This window comes from Amblyomma maculatum, chromosome 4, assembly GCF_055883805.1.
Source record: "Amblyomma maculatum isolate TAMU_Amacu chromosome 4, ASM5588380v1, whole genome shotgun sequence".
Taxonomy (NCBI): domain Eukaryota; kingdom Metazoa; phylum Arthropoda; class Arachnida; order Ixodida; family Ixodidae; genus Amblyomma; species Amblyomma maculatum.
Window position 1 is genome coordinate 40,823,583 of NC_139347.1, and position 23,198 is coordinate 40,846,780.

Below are 23,198 nucleotides of genomic sequence, written 5' to 3' on the forward strand. Positions count from 1 at the left end.
ACAGAAATGACACTGCGTGTAAGTAGCTCGGAAGGATTACCATTTGTAGCTTAAAAGCATTACGGGCTTATCTGTGAACATTTCTGAAATTTTCTGTAAATACGCGTAAGCGTAAGAAACGTATTTACGTATGGCCAAAAATGTTAATATAACTCGTATAATAAATAGCCCAGTCGCCTGAATTTGGGTGCGCTATAAGAGTATTTCTATTTTGTGTTCTTTCAGTGGGATTCACGTTGGTTCTTCTTCTGCTGATCTTTTCTGGACTGTGCGTCATCTTCTCTGTGGTCCTTCTTCTCGGACTGTTTCTGGTGAGTTTGAAAGCGTGCGTATGTACGTGTCGTAAACTACAATAACAAAACGTGAGAAGCAATGTGAAGAAAAAACCTGTACGTATTGGCCCCAAGAAATGCAGAATTGGCAATTTTTCTCTGTGTTGTGTGAAACGAAGACCTGGAAACAGTATTGGTATAAGTTGTTGAAATGCACAACACTCAAACCATTGTGTCAGTTGGTTTAATACATTAAATGATCCACCGCGTTTGAGGAGACGTTTATAACGAAGAAAGAGGACCCCTCCCTCCTCTAACAGTGTAGCATTTTTTATTTACTAAGCCTATATATTTTTAATGAGGGTTATAAGATCAGAGATCAGCATGCATTTAGAGCTGATGGCACCTTAGGGCACGAAATGCCCATTATGAAGAGTTTATATTAATCCGGTGTGAATAGGTGCTACCACTGACGAGACAGTCAATATGCCCAGCTCAAGATCTACCCTTAGCGCAATTAGCATAGTGCTTTGTTGGTTGCACTTGACTTTGCTTAACATTTTCGCAGGACAACCGGCTGCTGCTTATTCCGTGGCTGACCGTCGTGTCAATGACGACGCTCTTGGATGTCGCCCTTTCCTTGTACTTTGTCACAGACCTGGTAAGGCGCACGGATGAGCTACCTGTTAGCGATTCCATTGTGCGAGAGGCTATTACTCCTGTAGACGAGACGAATTTATCGATGACATTGTTCATGTAGCTTAACATATGGCGCTTTCTGAAATTCATCATTGGTCCAGAACTGATACTAATAATTGTAGGTGTTGTGATCCAGCGAAGCTTATATGAATATTAGAGTATCTTTGTATCGATTTTTATTTTTATTTATACAATCTCGATCAAATGGGCGTTCATAAAACAGTTGTGATGAGAAAGGAACTGAAAATTATGACATTCATCTGATATGGGACATTAAATGACCTTAATAAGACTGTGGTGTGATGTGTGATAGAACAATAATAAATGAGCAACACACACGCACATGCAAGCATACGCACATGTTCAAGAGCGCACGTGCACACGCGAAACCAGTGTTTGTGTAGTCGAAAAGAAAAACAAGACTGTGCAATGTCATTGTTTTTCAGTGATAACGCATTATATCTTTCAAACTGGTTCGAACACTCGGCCGACTATTGAAGTAAAGGTTGGCATACCCCACATAGACATCAATAATGGTGCTAACTGAGTAAAGTTTTAGACCGAATTTGTATAGGGAACTGTGCTGAAGACTAGGTGTTAAACTGTACACTGATTCCTGATGGTATAGATGATTCTGGCTGTTATTTACCGCATTTATCATAGCATCATATGTTTCTGGTAAGTGAAGAGTGTGTAAACGTTTTGAATAAAAAAAAATATTATTGAACCCGATTGCTTACTTAATTAAAATTAGACTGAATTTTTACTTTATTTGGAATATATGGATGTATTTCTTCAGGTTAATAGACGGAATACTATCCGTCATTTTTCGAGCGTACATAACTTCCTAAAGGTTCATAATTTTTTCTTTCGCTCCTGTGCAGTTTCCAAGATTCCGGCTTCAAAAACACAGCGACTGCTTTTTAGAACCCTGGAGTATTTTTATTTTGCATTCTGTGTTTAATTTCCGTTTACCATTCTAAAGGGTTGCTGATAGTTCGAAAAATCAGTGCACCATTTCCTTCTCCAAATATACGTGCTCTGTGTGGGAGACCTATTCAGATCTTGAGTTTCTAATTCGACGAAACAAAGCTGTCATCTTTATAGCTCTGAACTTAGATAAACCGACAAAGATTGGTGACCTTGAAGAAAGAAGCAATGTGATACTCAATATAATAATTTCAGGCTAGTTATTACTGACACCATGTTATTTTTATTTTGTTTCTCTTTCAGAGCATCAACCCCTTTGTAATTGCCATGTACGTCGTTGATTACACACTGTGCTCCGTCAACGTAAGATTTTCTACATCTTCTCTCTTTTCTTGCGCCAGGTTTGAAGTCTGACCACACAACTCTATTCCGGTGCTTCGCGCCGGAAATGCTTCGTAGAGGTATTGCGTTGATCGGTACTGCGTTCCACGAAGAGTCAGTGCCTGAAAAATAAAGAGATGAAAGGAAGGCAGGATGACAAATAAATCAAATTCGTTTACGCTTAGCGCGTACCCAGGATATACTGCCATTTCTAATGTTTGAGATCCTGCACTTCAATGCTTGGATGCTACGCTGCGTTTACCGTATGCCTTATTTTGGCTTAGCGCTTTCAAGAACGCAATCAGATATGTCTTTTTATTTTTATTCGAACGCTGCATTGGAAAAGTTTAGAAAGAACGCAAAATATAATTTCTCTTGAGTATCATGATGTACAACTACTTTCGTTATAGTTATTTTGGCATTGGCAATCATAAATTGTTCATGAGAACAGCCGCTAGTTTACCCGCGTATCTAATCATTTATAACTAATTAAATTATTTAAGAGAACAAATTCGCCTGAAGGGAATGCACCTAGTGAACATATACGACCCATTTCTAGGTTTATGTGGGAAAAGAAATTTACAAAAAAGGAAAACAGCTATAAAAATGTTGCATCCGAATGTCATTTAAATTTCAGAAAGAACAAAAATAGCTTTAAAACTGTTTTATTTCCATTGAATTTCATGACTGTATTCAAAAAATGATCTGTGCATTTGCACTTACGGTATCGTGGACGCAGTAAGCGAGATTATACGAAGACACGCTCAACTTTGGAAGAAATAATTTGCTGCAATGTAAAAGTTTTCGCAGAACTGTATTTAATGAATGAACAAAACAAAAGCAGTCAGCGTGCTGTTAAATGGTGTCATAAACGCAGAAATAAAAACTGCAGTGTAATCTTTACAATGTGCTCTAACATTGCACACGCTGGGATAATCGGTTTCACTAAGATTGTAGTGGATCCGCCACGTTGGTTACATTATTAGGGCGCTCAACTACTGCTTCGTGGGGACCGGGTTTGATGCCAGCCGCAGTGGCTGCTTTTAGATGGATGGGAAACGCATGCCATTCGTGCATTGTGCTGTGCCAGCCTGAGTTTTTTTGGGGACGGTGACCCCCTCCCCTCCTTTATGAAAAAATTATAGCGCATAGTTAGTGAGTTATTTTACAGATTCAGTTAGTAATTATTGCCCACGCTCGTTAAGCGCCTTCTTTATCTGGTTATCTTGACGTGCTTGATACACGCAGCAAAAGTGTAAGGGAAACCTTGTATAAATAAGCCGTATGAAGAGAGGATATTCCGATACTAATGGTCGAGAGAAAAGAAGCAAGAGCTAGATAATCGCCGCATAGTTGAGGTGCCCTGTTGCACTATTGCATAGTGCAATGAAGCCCGCCTTCAGATATCAGGCTGGACGTCGAAGTGGCCAAGAAAAACACGTCATTCGCAGCTACATAAGTGCGCAAGCTATTGAACACTTGTTATTAATGAACCACCTGTATGGAAACACGCTTCTTGAGTAGGGATATTTCACCCATAACATTTCCGGGAATCGCAACCATTTGCATATGGTTACTTACCCTCGTGGCTGCGTTTGAGCCGTCGAACAAGCACTCTGTCCCTATTTACGTGGCCGTACTTTTTTTTTATTCGGCGCCACCCACCTCAACCATCAATTTGAGATTTATATTGTTTAGTTAGTAAGAGCCCGTTTATATTTGTGGCTCATAAGCGCGTTCCCAACGAAGCCATCTAGCGCCAGGTCTCTCGAACTTCCTTGGGACGTTGACTTCTCCCCAGAACCTTAGTAAGTTAGGGAAAGCCAGCTTTAGAGTTCTGCCTGGAAGTTGATGGGCTAGAAAGCTTTTAGCACTTCTTGTAGAGATGATGTCGACGCTTGTCGTCTGCCATTCTGTTTAAATTGTTGGCACTGTGTAACAAAAACGCCACCTCCGGACGAAGTAAATAGCAATTGCGCCTTTTCAAAAAGTCTCACCCTTTCACTTAACTTCCGGTACTCTCAATGCTTGAAACAGCAGTGCGTTTTTGGTTGGGCAGCGTTTCCTGCAATGAAGAATATTTTTTATACTGTTTTCTTTTTTTATTCATGCTGTTTTTAAGGCGCCATGTGTTTCTCGTTTGATTATTTCGAATGAGGTTGCTGCTCTTCTGAAAAACACTACAAATTACATTCTGTTGACGTCGTCAATAACACAGTACTTTAAGCTGAATTTTCTGTTTTCGCCTTCTGGCTGAGTTGGTCTGTATTCACAAGCCTCCCGCTATATCTCAAAAAAGAAAGGTTACTTGGCGTGAAGGCTTTCAAACTTTACACACAGTTTTACTTTTTAACTTAATACGATGCAGTCTATGGAACGGAAAAATACAATAGAGGCTGAACGTAGATTTAGGTATTTACCTCATTTCAAATCGCGAATTATTAAAATTACTTCCACTTATTTGGTGCCTAAAGGGATTTAAAGTTGCAGTCCTGTATGGGAAGTTCCCTCTGTCTATATTTTTCACGCTCAAGAGAGAGAGAGAGAGACCTGTGAAGCGACTTACAACGTTTTGGCGCGCAAAGAGCTCTCAGAATTTTTTTCTGCTTAAAGAAGATGAACTTGAAATTTCAAACTGATGTTTTGAGTAACGAAAGCAGTCGCAGTTTAAGCCCCAAGGAAAACAAAGTTACCAAAGCGAATATAGCTCTTAAATTGTGGCGTTTGAAGGGGATAGTCAGAACGGATATTCGTTTCAAGGCTAGTTGAAAAAAAAAAAAAAAAAAGAAGGCTGGACTGATCTACATGGGCACGGGACACCTTGTGCCTAAGCCAGTTGACGAACATGCTAACGCAAGCCGAGACAAAGTACTGGAGCGGCACACATGCTTCTAACAAACGACACGAAACTAAACTCTAGAAGCCTTTGGTTAGGTAGACGAAAAGGGATGATGGTTTTCCTGAAAGGGATCATACATTAGTCTTCTATATGCTCTTTTTTTCCCACACGCTGAGGGAGGCCACTTTCTTTCATTTCCTCACATGACTGAAATTGGCTCCTTTGGAATGCTTTACGAAAAAAAAAAAATACTTCATAGCATAGTTCGTCTTTCTAGCAAGACGTGCTCTCTGGAATTTTAAGTTACATGCACAAAAGACATACTTTGACATGATTTGCCGGTGAGCTGTAAAGGAGTGTGTGGCTTCAGTCGTATACATTTTGCGATCCAGAACGAGGTACCCAAACGAGGTACCTCAAGACAGCATTTTCGTGAGGCATTTTCTCTCGCGTAAGCTAAAAGCCCGAGCTCTTACGTTTCCATACTTTCTCTTTTTCTCCTTCCCAGATATACGCCATTCTATGCGTTCTTTCTCAGTATCAGGAATACGCTGTCGGAAGACGGGCTATGGGGCAGAAAAGCCGCGCTGCGGTAAGTGCGCATGCGTGAAGTTTCAAATGCAAGAATTTATGCTTCCGCACTCTGCCGAAGGAGCGCTGTAGGCTTGCATGGAGTCGAAATTCAACGCAAGAGTTGGTTACATGCCGCCTTCTTTTTACTGTCCCACATGAAAACATGCCCATCAGAGTGAGCAAAGGGATGATCTTGCAACTATTGTTTATCGCTCATCGGGGAATGAACAATAAAATAATTGCTCCAAAATTAACAAAGCAACCATTTGCTGCTTCTGTAGACGTGCTGTTTTCTCAAAATCTGATCGAAGTGTTTCTCGTATGTACCGAAAGTGATTCGAGTCATATGTGTGCGGCAAATACCGAACAATGAAAGTAACTCAAGAACTTTCTTCATTCCCAGTTTTCTACCTGAAATGGGGGTTGGGTGGGATGGTGAATAAGGGAAAGGGTGGGGTTGACAAAAGAAAAAAGAAAGAAGGGTGTGAGGCAATGCTTTTTTAAAAACATCAGTAAATTTAAACGCAGAGTGCTAGGGGATCCCGAAGTGATCTAATATCCGTTAATACGACGAGCGCACCGCATTTTTATCACCAGTTCTATGTCGGCTTGTAGGCGCTATACGGGAGTAGTTACACTGTTGTCTCTGCAGCTCCCTGTGCTCTCGGGCTACAGCAGTCGCGGCGAGCGCTCCAAGCTGAGCAGCGTAGCCACGTGGCCGAGTCGCATGCAGTCTCAGTCTAAGCAGGCTGGCCAAGCTGCGAACCACTCAGCTCCTCCACCCATAGCAGCTCCTGGGGGTAAGTTGAAGCAGGAAGTGGAACTCATGCTGCAAAAAGCACACATACACAACTTTAAATCCCACAGCTTCGCGACGAAGTTGTTGGCACTTAATCTTAGTTGAGCAGCGTCTTTCCTCGTCCGTTGCAAAAAGGCGAGAAGGAAAAGGTGGCGAGAAGAGGAGAAGAGGCACTGCAGATTCTGCAGTGCTCCCGGAATTTTTCAGACTGCAGTTGGTTGATTACCTCTCTTTACACACTTTCTAACCATTCCCACCCATTTCTGCACGTAAATCGCGCCCTTTTCAGGCTCGATAAAGTTCAAATATTTCAAATTTTCCGCCACCGGAAGTTATGCCTACGTAACTAGAAGTCGGAAACAACTTGACCCCATTTCGATGTCGCCATCACCCCTCTAGGCTATTTCGACGTCTGACTGACCTAATTGGCTCTAATTAATTGCCTAATTAAACCCCATTAATCATTTTGTCACTTGTACACCTTCCTTGACATACTATCCGATGGTATCATTCGTTTCCCGATATACCAACTAGAATAATTTCGACAATCCGGGGATCTGCTACGCTTGCAGTGCGGTTTTCGGAGCCCTCCACTACGGCACCTCTTTCTGTCTATCCACCTTCACTCCCACCTTCCTCGCTCCCCTTACTGCGCGGTACAGGTTTGCACAGAAACAAGTGTGACAGATGCTGCCCCTTACCCTCCCTGTGAACCAATTATTATTATTATTATTATTATTATTATTATTATTATTATTATTATTATTATTATTATTATTATTATTATTATTATTATTATTATTATTATTATTATTATTATTACTACTAGTTCCTTTTTTACAGCTCCGACAAGGTCACACCCATGCGAAACCCACCATAGCCATAGATTGGTTACGCATTAATAAGAAAGCAAATACAAATGGCTGCGTCGGTGTCTCTTTTTTTTCTTCGAGCGTCATATACGTTATAATACTACTGGTCTTTTTGTCAGCATTCTTATTGTAAGCCCTAGTATGCGGCGTTGTTGGTTTGTTTCGTAGAAAAAGCACCTTTCACCGAAAAGTCTCAATGACAATACTAAGCAAATGTATGACGCCTATAGCTAGGTAGTTTTAAGATATATATTTAGGCCTATCCAGCATGAAAAAGAAAACACCTTTGTCTCTTTAGAATGTCCTGTGATATAAAGAGAAAACTAATTTACGCAAACACACTTTGAGTTTGCTTATTGACATGGTGTCTTCCGGTTTCCCCTCAATAGATTTCAGATAACTGTCAGTAACTATGGCAAATAATGAAGTTTTTCAAAGTCGGTGATGTTTTATAGGTACAGAAGATTATTTTCATGTAGTGTTTTGCGCTGCCTAACCGTCAAATAAGAATATTAAATTTCACTAATAAAATAGGGTTAATCAAGCATGATTTTCGAAGCTATTATTTCAATAATGAGACTACTCTCGTCTTTCAGACAAGGTAGCCGGAGTAGCAAGCAGGCTGACTCCGCAAGTGATCCCGGTAATCCCGGAAGTGACGAGTGCTTTCGCCTGCGGTCCTGAGGAGCTCTCGAGCGGAATGCACATCTCCACGGCCGAAACATCCCTGCAGCCGTCCGGCGACGATACTGATCTGCAAGGAAACTCCTGCATTTTGGTAAGGTCACACTTTCTACGTTTCGAGGCCCATAGTGAAGAACTTGTGATGGCCCAGGCTATACTCTAAACAAAAGTGTGTGTGCTTATCAAAAAGAAAAAAAAAAGGAAAAAGAAATAGTCCTCAGAGTAGGGCAAAAAAATAAAAAGCGTAAAATCAGCCATAAAGTTCAATGTAGCGGATGTTCTTTTCCTTGATTGCAAGGGAATAAAAAAGTAGCTTTGTGTTTACTTGTACACAAGTATTTCCTATTTGTACGTTTTTTCTCAGTTGTCTAATTTCAGATGACGGGTATGTCTGAGCTGTGGAGTGCACAATACTGCTAGGAAGGAGAGAAAGACTCGTTTTACTTATTTGTTTTTTTTTTATTTGATTACCCACAGTGCCACGTGCAGCACAAGGACAAGTAATGAGGGGGGGGGGGGGTTATACAGACAAGAAATATACCCCAAGGATCCTATAAATCTTATCCATTTTTATCTAACAGATACTCACATGAACGCAAATACCCCAAGGTATTTTAGAACAGACTTATGTGTAGCAAGAAATGTGGTGAGAGAGGAAGAATAAAGAAGTTGCTACCCTTTTGCGGCCCTTTTAAATATATTTAGGATATCTATCACGCCCAACGTAGTCTTACGAAAGACAGCCTGAACATGATGCAGGCATTATTTATATGAAAGGGAATGTTCGATTTGCACACAAAAGCGAACTGTATTGTTACTTCGGCTTTTGAGTTAAAATGCAATCTATTCGAAAGCAAAACGGTTTAGGTCAAATAAGAAAGGCATTTCTAAGGTTGCGTCTGCGGATCCTATCGGCGGCATGTGGGTGCTTTTACCTATACTCTTTATTCAGCTACCTTTCGGTCAAAAATGATTGTGCTGATAATTTATTATTGAATAACACCGCAACTAAACAATTAAAAAAAAAATAAAAAAGAAACACTCCTTTACGTTCTTGTGTTTTCTGTGACTGTTGGATTTGTTATTTGTGTATTTCACCGAATCCTTAATTTTATTACGGGTGATGCTCACAGTTGTGAAGCAATACCTAATTGAACGCGGATAATGAGTTTCTTTTTTATACTGGAGCTATTTGTACGTGACTGGTTTTGTTCAAATACATTATCTATGACTGACGAAAGTGCAAAAAGAGAAGAAGCAAAAATGTGAGCACTTAATTTATATTACGGATGATGCTCACAGTTGTGAAGTAATCCCTGGTTGAACGCGGATATTCAGTTTCTTTTTTCTACTGGAGCTGCTTATACGTGACTACGCTTGTTGAAATACATTATCTATGACTGACGAAAGTGCAAAAAGAGAAGAAGCGAAAATGTGAGCACTCAGCTGTATCCTGTTGTTTACGTTCGTCCACTCAGGCTAGTCGTTTCGTTCTGCTATCAGTCATGCACAGTGTTGTCTGGAACAGTCTGGCCTCACGGTGCCTTCTCTTCTCAAGGATTCAAGCAAGGAAGATGAGGATCCTGTGGATAACAACAGGTTGTTCCTTTCGGACGCTAGAAATGTGTGCGGTGCCAAGACAAGCCAAAAGCAGAACCACGACAGCTCGGCCCTCGTCAGCCCCGTCCTTGAGACGCGCCCACTTCTGGAAGTGGCCAGCTCGGCTAACACCGAAGTTAGTGACGATGGTCAAGACAAGTGAGCATCCCTGTTCCCCGTTTCGTTATTCTTTATATCAACATTTTTGCTGAGAAGTGGCGTTGTTTTTTTTCGTTCCCTGCTGTTAATCTCAACTCTTCGCTGAAGTCTGCCTGCGCATTTTGGTGGAGGAGGCGAGCGTTATATGGGTGGACCATACTACTGGCGAAAAGACCCCATGAAAATACATAACTGTACACAGCAGTGGCACAGACCTGAGAGAGCATTTGAAGTGCTACCCTACACCGTATGAGGCAGCTAGCGAAGAGCAGAAACGAAGAGAGAGAAAGCGAGACAGAAAACGAGGCGCCCTTTCACGAGTGAGCAAATGTATCTCGCTGCTAGAACGTTGCACCGGCTGGGAAACTTGAGGTATCGGAGGAAGGATTTCGGTGTGACGGCGCCGTCTGCGGTTGCAAGGAGACAATCGGAAAGCTGTCCTGGTCGTGTCTCCGTTTCAGTTTGCAAATGCATCAGCTCCGAGTAGACGTGGAAGCTATACGCATAAGCACAAAATAAAGGTGGTGTCAATGTCCCTATCCAGTCATCCGAGTGAAAGGAATAAATGCGGTGAGCTGGTATCTCGGGTTTCCGGGGCTGTTATTGCGGCAGTAACACTGTGGCAGTTTTTTTCTTGGAAGCACTGTTCTTCTGCCACTCTTTTTGTTGTTATTTTTTTCCACTGGTCTCTGATTCTATAGAAACGTTTTTTTTTCCCTACCAACGGCTAGAAGCCGACTGGAGTCGCGCTGTCGTCAACTTACCTAAGCTACACTTGTTTTGAGAACACATGAAACCGCTTTATTGGCTCTGTTGAGATGTTCTTTCCGACTCCTTTATATGCTGAGTAAAATGTAGCTCGTCATGTCGTTTATCATAGCTCCGGTATCTGTGGATGCCGAATTCCTCTCGGCTTCTGCCGGATCCCTTCACCATGAGAGGGGCAGCTTTGTGGGCACATTGTTAAAGAGAGCATAGAAAATATTACACTAGCTCTTTATCACCTAGGGAATAGATATGTTGAGGGGCTAAAACGTTTCAGCACGCTGCTGGTGTTCAAAACTAAAGTCAGCCTAAATAGTGCGATAGACAAAGAGGGAAAAAGAAAGGGCAGCCTTCAAAAATCGAGTTTTAAGAACCTTTAAGAAAAAAATATGCAATTCTAGCCGCTGCCTAGGACATAACACAGCATTTTCTGTTTTATCAAATCAATCAATCAATCAATCAATCAATCAATCAATCAATCAATCAATCAATCAATCAATCAATCAATCAATCAATCAATCAATCAATCAATCAATTAATTACCCAGTCAATCAATCAATCAATGTATTATTAATTACCCAGTCAATCCATCCTTTGTTTTGTGGCGCCATCATTTATATATTAACCATTGAGTGGTTTACGTATGTTTCCTTGTCTCTGCAGTCACCTCCACGTGTAGACGAACACCACATTCTCCTCCATCGGGGCCAAACAAAAGCTGAGAAGGGCGAAGCCCATTCTTTTCTTGCCCTGGATACTGCCGTTCGTACCTCCTAGGAATTTCATATTGTCCCACCAGTTGGTTTTCACCGTGTCTTACCTTGGGCGGAGACAACGCATTGAAATTAGCCGCGACTGAAATCGTGCTACATCACAGGGATCACCTCGCATCCAAAAAGAACTTCTCTGGACTTTGCCATGGTACGAAGAATGATTTTAACACCTTTCTCATTTTTGTAGTAAGCTAAGATCGTTCAGGAATGGTAGAAAAAGAATAACCGGAAAGGTCGCCTTAGAAGTTATTTTTTTACTCCACAGTTTTATGCTGATACCAAAATAAAAGTGCGTGTCACTCTGTTGGAGAAAAGTTTCATAAAAACATCCATGTAGCAACGCATGACTGTTTTTCAACACATTTGGCGTCGCTGTTTGAACAGCGCCCGAATAACTGAGGCCTCTGTATTTCACCGTATTGTTTTGACTTTACATATGTCATATAAAGAAGCACGTATACCTTGTAGCCGACATTTGAAGACAGATTGATTAAACGTTGCCTTCAGTAGAAAAGTTTTTTACAGGAGGATATGAATGAACTGTGTGATTGGTAATACTTCGAAAATACCAAATTAAATTTTACTTTTCTGTTATTTGAGTGTTAGTTGGTCAAATAAGGCGTGTATAGTTTTATTTGTTGCTTAAGCAGGCTGTCACACGGTTCAGTCGCTCTGATAACAAATCACTAAACCCGCACTGTTTTCTTATAATACTCTTGGTATTCCTAACAAGAAGCTAGTCATATGTTGCATGAGCAGCCTGAAATAATGCAGCAGTCAAGTATGCAACTTTCTTTACTATGACATAAAATTATCCAAAAAATAACGAACACTTCAGCATCATTTTTCCTACACCGTCTTCCTTGTCCAAAGTGTTAGTTTACTTAATCAGAAAGGGCCCGAGCTTTTCTATCACACGAGTTAACGTGTCGTGGAAGAAGTCCTGAACAGTTCCTTAAAGATGCAACTATTTTGGGACTAAAATGCAGTCATGGAGGGAGTAATAGAGTTTGTGCTCCCTTTGCGCAATACTTGTATATAGGGTGCATCAGCTAAATTTAATCAAGGTTCGAGAAATGACGAAGTACCGAGTGAAACTCAAACTAGGACTCCTCGGGGTAATGTGGCCTAGTCTGCAGTGTTTGTTTTCGTTCTAAAAAAGTAACTACTAGCAAAGACTCATTATCTAACCTGGTGATCATTGGTTTGAGTATTAATGTGTCAAGTGAGAAGTTATGGATCGTCTCAAAAATATAGCTGGCTGAAATGTTTTCGCCAAGCCTCCATTTACATCTAGAGTTTTTGTTTTTTACTAGATATTGAAGATAATCCGCACAATAAAAAAGCTTGCTCGTGACAGTACGTTTACTTGAGCATCTCAAGACACGTACGTCTCCATAGAACAAGACCAACATTTTTCTAGACTTGTTTCCCCGATGGTGCTTTGCATGTTCACTAGGCGAGAGATACCCGCCAGCCATTCACAGCTTCTTTTTGAGTGCAGTAAATAAATTTGAGTAAATGGTAGCCTAATGCAAGCTCGACAGCCAGCTGTTTTTCGAGACAATTTATAACTTCTGTATCGAAGCCTTGTTCATCAAGGCATTAATATAAAGTTAGCTGAATAATATTTGGTACAATAAAAATTTTTGAGAACAAAAAAGATATTCACACTAGGCAGTCGATTCTTAACAACCATCTCCTGGTTTCACTGGGCTAGAGAAATTCAACAATTCCAGGAACCTGGTTATACTTAGCTGGGACACTGCAGTTTAGCAGAGGAGAGTATACATCACCTTCTCTCTGCACTCTTCAATAAGTGTCCTTGCATGGCCATAAGAAGGGGAAAACAGTCGAAGAGCAGAAAAGGGCCGTAATGCTTGAGGCTCTCGCACTTCGTAATGCGACACACTTTGCAGAACCAGGCATGCATGTTGCAGTTTACGGACACGTGGGTGAGATTCGCGGTCTGACATCGCAAATAGGTCGAATAGCAGGCCGGAGCAATTTATTGTAGGAACTGCATCCGAAATATTTCTCGACACGCTATTCAAGCATGCCTCAGCTTGTTCAGTAACACTCGCTTGCTTTCCTTTCCACAAACGGGCCCAGAAGCTGAATCACTTTGTTAAAATACTTTGTTCTATGCTCTCATTTGTTGTTACTTCCTGTTTTCATTCTTTCTTTTACAGCCATAGCTTTTAGCCCCTGGAGAACTCACCACAAGTCTGGATAAGTGTACAGTGATCCACGTTGGAAGAGCGGGATGAATGCGAAGAAAATATATGCTGTGTATTTTTTTTCTTTTCGTGATCGTCTGCCTTCGGCTTTAACTCCATTGCGTGGAACGAAGAAGAGTTATTACAAAAAACGAAATACAGCAAAATTTAATGTTTGTTCCCAGATATAGCTTCCTGTGGTGCTCAGCCGAGCTCGAGGTCCTCATATGAGGAGCAATAAAAAAGGTTTTACAGCAAAAGATCGATGGATGCCGTGTCGTTGTATGTCGCCCCACTCCTACACCCTACTCGTTTACATCGTACAACCTAGGTGTACAGCCAGCTGACTAAAATGCAAAGCCTAGTGACCTCCGCGATCTCGATCGCAGAAGCTTCCTGACTATACCCACTGCAGGGCGAAGGGCTCTCCCATATTTCTCCAATAAACCTGGTTCTGTGCTAGCTGCATCCACTTGACCCCTGCGAACTTTTTAACCTCATCCGTCCTCCTAACTTTCTGCCGCTCCCTGCTACGCTTTTCTTCCTTTGGAATCCAGTTTGTTGCCCTAAGCGACCATGTCATAAAAGCTATAAACGCGGCTCCACTCTACACCATTAACTCCGACACCCACACCCCTTTACAATTAATTGCCCTCTAGCACTTACCTTGCCTGTATGCATTGTGAACAAAAGAGGGATGGTGCGTGATGCATACCGAACCAATTTACACACATCCTTAGCCTTTTCTAGTTGATCTCCGAATTAGACTGTTCTAAAACACTAAGCTTAAAGACATTCTTTATTGAAAGTTTAGGCACGGTGCTAATATGAGTTTAGCAGCATAACAACAGTACACCTCACGCCCCTGCAGAGAGAGAGAGAGAGAGAGAGAGAGAGAGAGAGAGAGAGAGAGAGAGAGAGAGAGAGAGAGAGAGAGAGACGATTGCCCATTAGTGCGGGCCGCAAGCCCGGACCAGGCATTCAAGCCTGGGCCACCCCTGCCGATGATACTGAACACGGGCAGGGGTGGACCGGGCTTGCCGATGTTTCTGAACAGTGCCACTGGCATCAGCATTCCGTACCACTCTACCGCCGCGACCGGAAGGGTGTACAGCTGGTGAATACGGTCTGTATGTGTGAACTTTCCGCTAATATCAAATGCGATCATTTAGTGCATTTCGACCGCAAGACAAGTGACAAATGGTACGGTATTAGAAAAACAACGTTTAATACCACACGGCTTGCCCTTGTCCTGTGGTCTGAACGCGCATCGTGAAGACATGAATTCTGCGAAAAACAAATATTTACTCAGTTTCCTCGTTTGTTCGTTTCAGATTTATTGTTTCCCTCACTAAACAACTGATTCTTGGTATTGCGGGCTGTCGTCCACTGTGGCACAGGGGCCGCTGTTCAAATTAAATTAGTGAGATGACCGTCCTAGGAAATTACATGTGAGACTTAAAAGCTCTTGAGGTTTTTCGACGAAAAAATATGCACCCGGAGATAGGCTCGAATATTTGCAACGTGCGATTTCAAATATAAGTTGCCGGCAATGTGTTTTTTTCGGTGCTCTTTTGCTTTATTGTCAAATGAAACAACCTCTCCTGTAATTTTTTAGTAAGGAAAATTCAAAGTGCAGCAGCAAAATAGAAATAGGAATTAAATCGCGAAAATTACGGATGTGATTTCTATTCTCACATAAAGCTTTCACATTGCCAACGCTCTTTTCACGAATCGATGGAATATTTTTAATCTGAGCACTGCCTTAATCTTCCACACTAGGGTACAAGAAATATTAAAGCCTGCATCGTATTTGAAAAATATGGTCCTCAAGAGAAGCGCAGATAAGGATATATGTCCAGTGGTACCATTAACATGGGCGGAGGTTTGTCGGGCCGTCTAGCTTTGAAATCAATATTTGCGTCTCCCGTTATAACTGAAAGTCTCCCACGGTGGGAAAAGTGGTTGGCAAAGAGAAGGGAAGATGGAGGAAAAGGAGAGCAAGAGGGACAGGCTGCGGAATAAATGGAACATCTTGCTGCAGCTCACTGTTACGCGCCTGCATCTGGCAACGCATCTCCTCCGATGCATTGTTTGAAGTGCATATCCGACTCCTCTGTGGGCAGAGCCTCTTGTGCGAGTCTCAAGACTTCGCGAGAAATAAAAACGAAACGGAGGCACTCAGAGATCTGAACGTTTCTATTTCCCGAGCCGACAAAATCGATTTGCCGACCTCCGTTGGAAGAACGCAAACCCAATGCCCTTGGCTTCAACTTCCCTTGGGGTGGCAACAAAATAGAGTCGTGTATTCTTTGCAGCACTAAAACGAAACAAAAAATAAAGAATAAAAAAGGAAAGAAAGGGTCGTAGATATAAGCCTATTCAAAAACCAACCAAAATAGACTGGTACCTAAACCTTTAATGTTACCCGGACCCGACTGCATTGTCCAGGCGCGTTTGTTTGGGAGCGAGATTTATTATTTTTGTTATCTAGAAAGGGCTTTAAAGAGTGTTTTAGTTATGTTTGGTTTCAAAATATAGTAACATTTATTTCTTTACGTACGCATCGATGTAATGTTGATGTTAAACTAACTGCTTAACCAGTGCGCAACGTGACCACGACAGGACAGTCATGCTCTTTTTCAGCTACTTCCCGCTCGGAAATAACTCTGTGATAAAAATGAAGCGTTCTGCCAGCAAATATATGAATAACGTCGAGAGAACTGTGCTATTCATGCATGGCGGATACAAAACTGCTCGACAGAATTTAGTGTGTTTCGAAATATAATAAATAAGACCATCTCGCCGCGTTTCGGTGGAGACTAAACGCAAAAGCATCCGCGCGCTTTCCGATTATGTTAAGAATCCCAGCTGGTTGAACCTAATTTAGAGCCTTCCGCTACAGTGTCGCTCATAACCCATGCCATTTTTGGGCGCTAAACTAATGCGTAATGAAATACAATACGATACATAAAATACAATGCAATACAATACAATATAATACAATACAATACAATACAATACAATACAATACAATACAATACAATACAATACAATACAATACAATAAAATGTACATCACTGCAGAACGGAACAAATTGAAATATAATGCAGTGATCAGAATCCTAAAATAATTATGAGACATCACAATGCAGTCATCTGTATGCAGTAGGGCGCGTTTCGGCCAACTGTTATCTCGTAAGCTGTACAGAATGCAAGGCGAATGTAAAGGAAGTATGTGTGCCGATTGGATTCGACCGGAACTCTACACAGCACATGAGGTGCTGCTGTTGATAATTGCAGATGCACACTTAGTACAAGGCGTTCAAATGCTGCAGCTACGCATTTCATTCATTGCCAAAGGATAACGTATCTTTGACCTCATTCTAGTGCTTGGACTGCTCTTTGTGGAATACGTGACCATGCCAATGGCAACGTTTAAAAAATACCTTGGCGGTGTATATTGTCACTGAAATGAGCTCGGTTCTGGATTTCTATTCAGGTGAGACACGCAGTGTGGGCGCTTCGCTAAAATCACTGCACCGCCATTTTAATCGTGAGTTAGCTTTATAGCTAGGAACGCTTCAGCCTCGTGCAGCAAATAAATTTGTACTTGTTTTACGTTGTCGTCTGGGTGGCGTGTGTTTTAAGTTCAATAATCTTCTATTTTAAGAGAAATGGAACAACGTGTCAGACGTGTTTTAAGAAAGGCGCCTATTTCTTTGGACACCTTGAAAAATGCAGTTTCTTTTCTCAAAGTGTCACTACTCTACCATTTAGAGTGGAGCGTCTAGACACCGACTGGTTAGAACACTCGAACATGCTCGAGGCACGTAGTTTGCATTAATGCATGAAGGCAGCCTATCGCTAGAAGCCTATAGCTTTAGAGCTCAAAATTGTTTAGTTCATAGCTTGGGCTAGTGAATGATCTTTCTCCCAGCTAAATGTATTATTGTGGTGCTAAGTATTTTGTCTTCTTTTCATATGCGATCTTCTGCAAGGAACTAAACGGTGGAACTCTTTGGCACTGACCTCATCAGCATATTCAGTCAGCGCAGAAACAGCACGTGAACCACAGGGTTCTAAGTGTGCACTGCACAGAAAGCAGAAGCCCAAAGCTGGTTCCCTGCAACCACAAAATACGCCTCTCAAACGTGCACAAATATGTGCTATTCTTACCCGGGGGAAACAACCACTGCGAACTGGATGCATGCTAAGGTAGAGTGAGTGACAACGAAGGTAAGTGAAAAGAAAAGAGAAATGAAGTTGTGGCAAAAGTGTTTAGTGCTCCAAAGAGACATTAGTTATAGATGATAAAAAGTGGCAGCTCCACATTGATTTATAAAATACGTGAGGTCCTTTATGTTGCACTGAACACCTTGAATTCTCAATAACCTAAAAGCGGCTCCCGCGGCCACGATAAAACCTGCAACCTTAGAAATAGCGGCGGAAGGCCAAAGTGACTGAGCCACCAAGGCAGGTGAAACAGGTGTGTAAAGATAGATTAGTGGTTAAGCGAGCACAAAGACGTGGAGAATCGTAATAAACGAATTATTGACAGTCCCTCAGGCGCTGATATACGCCGCTTTCAGAGGAAAGCCGCACAGCTCGCATTGCAACTTTGTACATGAAAAAAAAATCAAAAACAAAAAACGGTAGTAACACCGTTCACACTTCGAGCTTTCATACTTGTTCATTGCGCATTCACGCTGTATTTTCTAGCTGTCCTGAATTTTAGATGACATAAAATATAAAGTATTTTTCTTTTCACAACGCATATTTTCGACGTCAAAATCAGCCATAATAGGCATAGTTTGTAAGATGTTCTGCTACACCAACGCCAAGTAAAAATATATTAAAAAACTGATTTGCCCTCATTTGACACAGCGACTACGCCGAACAAGCAATGGTTCGGGGTTCAATTTCAGGGTGAGGTTGAATTTTTTTCTACTGCGAAATCTGCATGAAAGATGTACATTTTTTCTGCAGCCACGTGGCTGTGCTCGCAAGGATTAGAGTGAATAATTGTTTGCCTATTAGAGGCAAGCGGTAGCTAAATGACCTAGCTAAACAAGCATACGAGGACAAGGTGCTTTAAAAATTCTCCGTGCTCAGCATGTTATACTTTACACATACTGCAGCTACATAAAGCTTTTGTCCGCCACGTATTTAGGCTACTTCCCGCCCCCAACCTTATTTTTTTTTTTATATGCATCTTGAGACAAAATTCAAGGTTCGCGCGACCGGCATTTGAAAATTTTATTCTATATTTTTTCATATTTTAGGGTAAGCAGACACCTTCCTGGAGCAAATGTTTTCGCCCACTTTACTGGAGCAAGCCGTAAGAACATTAGTGCATTGAGATGTCAGCAACAATAATTATACGGATATGAAATGCAACCGCATGCTTCATTTCTAAGGCATAAGTTACTGCCGTGTAACAGTTCTTTATATGACTTATAAAAGCGTTGGGCTAAAACCACAATTTGACAGGAATGCAACACAAACTGAAGATAATTAAGTGCTATGGACGTATTGTGCGACTACTTAGTAGTCCGATATTTGCCGCTTAATTAAGTTTTTTTTTTTCGTATTAACGCTTTTATGATGTCACGATCTAGATTCCACGAGTGAAATGAGTGTGAAATCACAATATTAAAAACTATGAATGTATACCTCTTTTAAAGCTAGACACAGAGCAAGAGCTCTGTTTGGGTTGGTTACGCTTGTTGTTTTTATGTGAAAGACAATTGTCAAATTTGAAAAAGTCAAACGTCAAGGTCATTAAGGTAATTGGTCGACAGTAAAAGACAAGTTCGAAATATAAGGCCACGGTCAAAAGACAAGGTCGTTGTAGCGATTCGTCAGCGCAGTGTGAAGCAGCCTACTTTAAACTAACTGAACATTCCTGGATTCGAGCTAAATTGTCCCAACCGATGACCTTGGCGAAACCGCGCTTAAAACAGCTCTCGCTCCAACAAAAGAAAATTATGCCACTGATTTCGTCTCGCGAGCTCAATGAAAAGCTCGTTTGTGACGTCACTGCGCACTTGACAGCACCCCACTCCCTTTTCTTGTATTTTCTTGCGGTCTTTGGCTGCCCAAGGTCAAAATCAACAGCTGCATTCTGAGCGCCCTGTCACGTCTCTCGGCTGCGTGCCGTGGAGCGCGGCTGGGAGCTTCGAGCGAGAAATACCATGTGTCACCAGAGCGAAAGCGAGTGAGCAGGTTTGGTTTGTTTGGTTTGTGGGGTTTAACGTCCCAAAGCGACTCAAGCTGCGAGAGACGCCGTAGTGGAGGACTTCGGGAAATTTCTACCACCTGGGGTTTTTTAACGTGCACTGACATCGCACAGCACACTTGTGCCTTGCTTTTCACCTCGATGGAAACGCGGCCGCGGAGGCTGGCCTTCGATTCCGTATCCTTGGGCATAGTAGTCGAGCGTCCTTACCACTGCGTCACCCAGGCGGGAATTAGCGAAGAGGGAATGAGCGATATTTTGCTACAGCAACAAGTACTCCTTGGTCCACGTTCTGCGCTTTGTGTCTCGTGTCGCGTAATTTTTGTTTCCGTTTGTCTGGTAATTAGTAAGTTCAAGGTAAAGGCGTTATCCCTGCATATGCGTGATGCAGTATTTTCGCTTTAACTAAAATGTGTGCTCCCGAATACTTCAGTTTGACTTGTTTGTCTACTTTAACACTGGAGGCTATCGCAGCGCGGAACCCGAGTTCATATTTTATAATAGTTTTTTTTAGTCATACTTTGTTGTCCTCCCATACTGTACCAGAAGTAACAATAAATCTGCTGGTATATTCTTCTCTTACTACAAAACCCTTAGAAGGTGCCATGCAAGGATGCATAGGTGTTTGTGGTGTTCTCAGAGTTTTAGTTTGCTAAGCATTAGTCCTCATGAAAATTCACAGCAAAAATATTCTGGCTTAAAATGCGAATAAGTGCGGTTAAAAGCGACGAGAAAAATATTTTTGACAACAAAAAGAAAAACATATTCACAAAATGAAAAGGAAGCAAAACTATGGGTGCTAGCGCACTGTCACCAATGCAACTGGATGCACCATTAGCAGACGCGTCCCGAAACCTTCCTATAACGTAATTGCTCTCTTCATTTCTCCGACCCCAAACTTCTTTCATGACAGCCAAGAACTGTTAGTGGAGTGCTCCTTGAAGGAATACGCGTGAAAAATTAAAAAAAAAGTTTTCTGTAATTGATATACGTGTCTTGCTCGAAATCTTTCGCTCAATCAATCGAAAAGGTGAAACAGCTGATGAGCTGCGCTCAAATTTTACATTAGGAAGTAACGTAATCGTCAGCAATTTTTTTTGCTCCCTTGCGATTCAGAAAGCATTTAACTTATTTATGACCTCGCTTTTGTCATTGGCCATCCTGCATCATCTGAGAGCACTGTTCATCTTTTAAAGAAATAAAATAGCCCACTACCACTGCAAGGCTAAAACCAGAAACTGTACGTTGCATCTTGCTGTTCTATTATGCCCATCCCCTGCTGTTACAAGTTTCAGTGGCCTGACACGAGCATATTTTGCGAACACGTGTTTATTTATCTGCATTAATATTGCAACATCTTCATGGCTGACAGAATTACAAAACAAATTTGACACCGGTAAAACGTGTCATGAGAGAAAACTAAATTGATCCTTATTCTATGTTCTTGATAATGTCATACTATGAATAGTCCTGGTGCCAAGCGTCACGCCGTCGCCGTTGAGACGATCGACAGCGGCAGCTGGAATGACGAGTGTGAAGTGAATTGCGCTAGTAAGCGAGTGCTTTGTTGAGAATCGTAATCGTCTCGCCGATTATTCTAAAAGGGGCTCACCCCTAACACACGCATTGTATACGCTCACGATTTCATTAAAAAGGCACAAAGAAGCTTTGCTGAATTATGTGGACCAAACATAACTGCTTGCCATAAACATAATTAAACTCTGCAGGATATATAACTCATTTCAGGCTTACTGTGTGCTCTGCGGCTTACTGGCGTAACTGAGGTTACGACTCTCTTTAACAAAATATGATGAGGCAAACTCGAGGCATTTCAATATGGAAAGAAAGGCGGTGCATTTGTTAGTGATGCTTCTATACCTCGTCTTAGGAGCGGAGGTTTTTTTCGTGAGCGAATTTCTTCATAAGTTGTTGAATTTGTGGCGTTCTTAGCGACATTTCACTGACATTTCAAGCTTCCTTTTGCTGTCAATAACGCCGATAAATTGATTTTCGCTATTTTACGCTCTCGCAATTCTTTTGCATCAAATATATGACGCTGCTTTCGCGACCCTGGTTTTTTGTTCCTTTTCGCCGCCAGTTCTAGAGAATCGGAGTCTTTATGCGAAGGAAAAAAAAAATAAATGCTGTGTTCTCGTTTGAGCACCCTTTCAACGGTGAAGCGAGTGAATGTGCAGTTGCGGGTAGTATAAAGCACAGCGTTGGTGCAGGCCACTTACAGGGACATCAAATATACAACGAAAGGACAATATATATATATATATATATATATATATATATATATATATATATATATATATATATATATATATATATATGAAGGAAAGAAGCCAACAGTCGGCGAGACCAAGAAAAGCATTGGGGATTGTACTTTGTCTTTTTTTTTGTAATTTTTACTTCGATAATCACATAAATTAGTAATGTAATCAGTTCAGGGGAAAGATAGTTAAACGCAAAGTAGAAAAAAAAAATAACGTGCCGATGGTGGGAACCGAAGCCATATATATACACATGTCACATACACACACGAACGCGCCGCGCGCGCGCGCGCGCGCACGCGCGCGCACGCACGCACGCACGCACGCACGCACGCACGCACGCACGCACGCACGCACGCACGCGCACACACACACACACACACACACACACACACACACACACACACACACACACACACACACACACACACACACACACACACACACACACACACACACACACACACACACACACACACACACACACACACACACACACACACACACACACACACACACACACACACACACACACACACACACACACACACACACACACACACACACACACACACACACACACACACACACACACACACACACACACACGCACGCACGCACGCACGCACCTATCTAAGGTCCTTTCAGCCGTCAGCATAAGGGCCCCTCAGCGTCGTGAGAACTTTAGGGCGTCCCAATAATAACGACGTCGGGAAAGCAGCCTGATCGATTCAGCCACGGGCACAGCTTTCCCGTCACCTCTGCTCTAAGCCTAAAGATGACACAGAGGGAAGATAACGAAGAGAGGCACGCTCTTTCGTTAAGTGCTCCGTCCCCAAACGGCTCGTAAACGAAATGACGGATTCATCCAGGCAGCACCACACTGTCCCTGAAGGAGTTTAAGGGCAGGCTATAAAGTTTGGCCACGCACCCCAAGGCCGCGCAAATCATCCCAGCTGCCGGCCGAGACTCAGCGCAAGGAAGTCAGTGATGAAATGCATGACGCAACCATTCGAAAAGAATAAAGTAGCCACGTCATAGAGGAAAAGTGACGAAGATCACGTCAATTAAATATATCTTAATGAAAAAGAAACTTTATCGAATGTACCTTCAGAGTT

At 41.9% G+C, this 23,198-nt stretch overlaps 1 protein-coding gene across 1 annotated transcript in view; it reads left to right on the top strand.

The window, feature by feature from the left end:
- The window catches only part of LOC146190813 (uncharacterized), a 34,641-nt gene extending 24,830 nt beyond the window's left edge, over positions 1-9,811 (top strand). Inside the window, exons 3-9 of the mRNA XM_084600239.1 lie at positions 226-311; positions 841-933; positions 2,205-2,264; positions 5,630-5,713; positions 6,347-6,494; positions 7,962-8,143; positions 9,608-9,811. Coding sequence (XP_084456365.1) covers positions 226-311; positions 841-933; positions 2,205-2,264; positions 5,630-5,713; positions 6,347-6,494; positions 7,962-8,143; positions 9,608-9,811 — 857 coding nt within the window. The remainder of the gene's footprint in view (positions 1-225; positions 312-840; positions 934-2,204; positions 2,265-5,629; positions 5,714-6,346; positions 6,495-7,961; positions 8,144-9,607) is intronic.
- Positions 9,812-23,198: the final 13,387 nt, after the last annotated feature.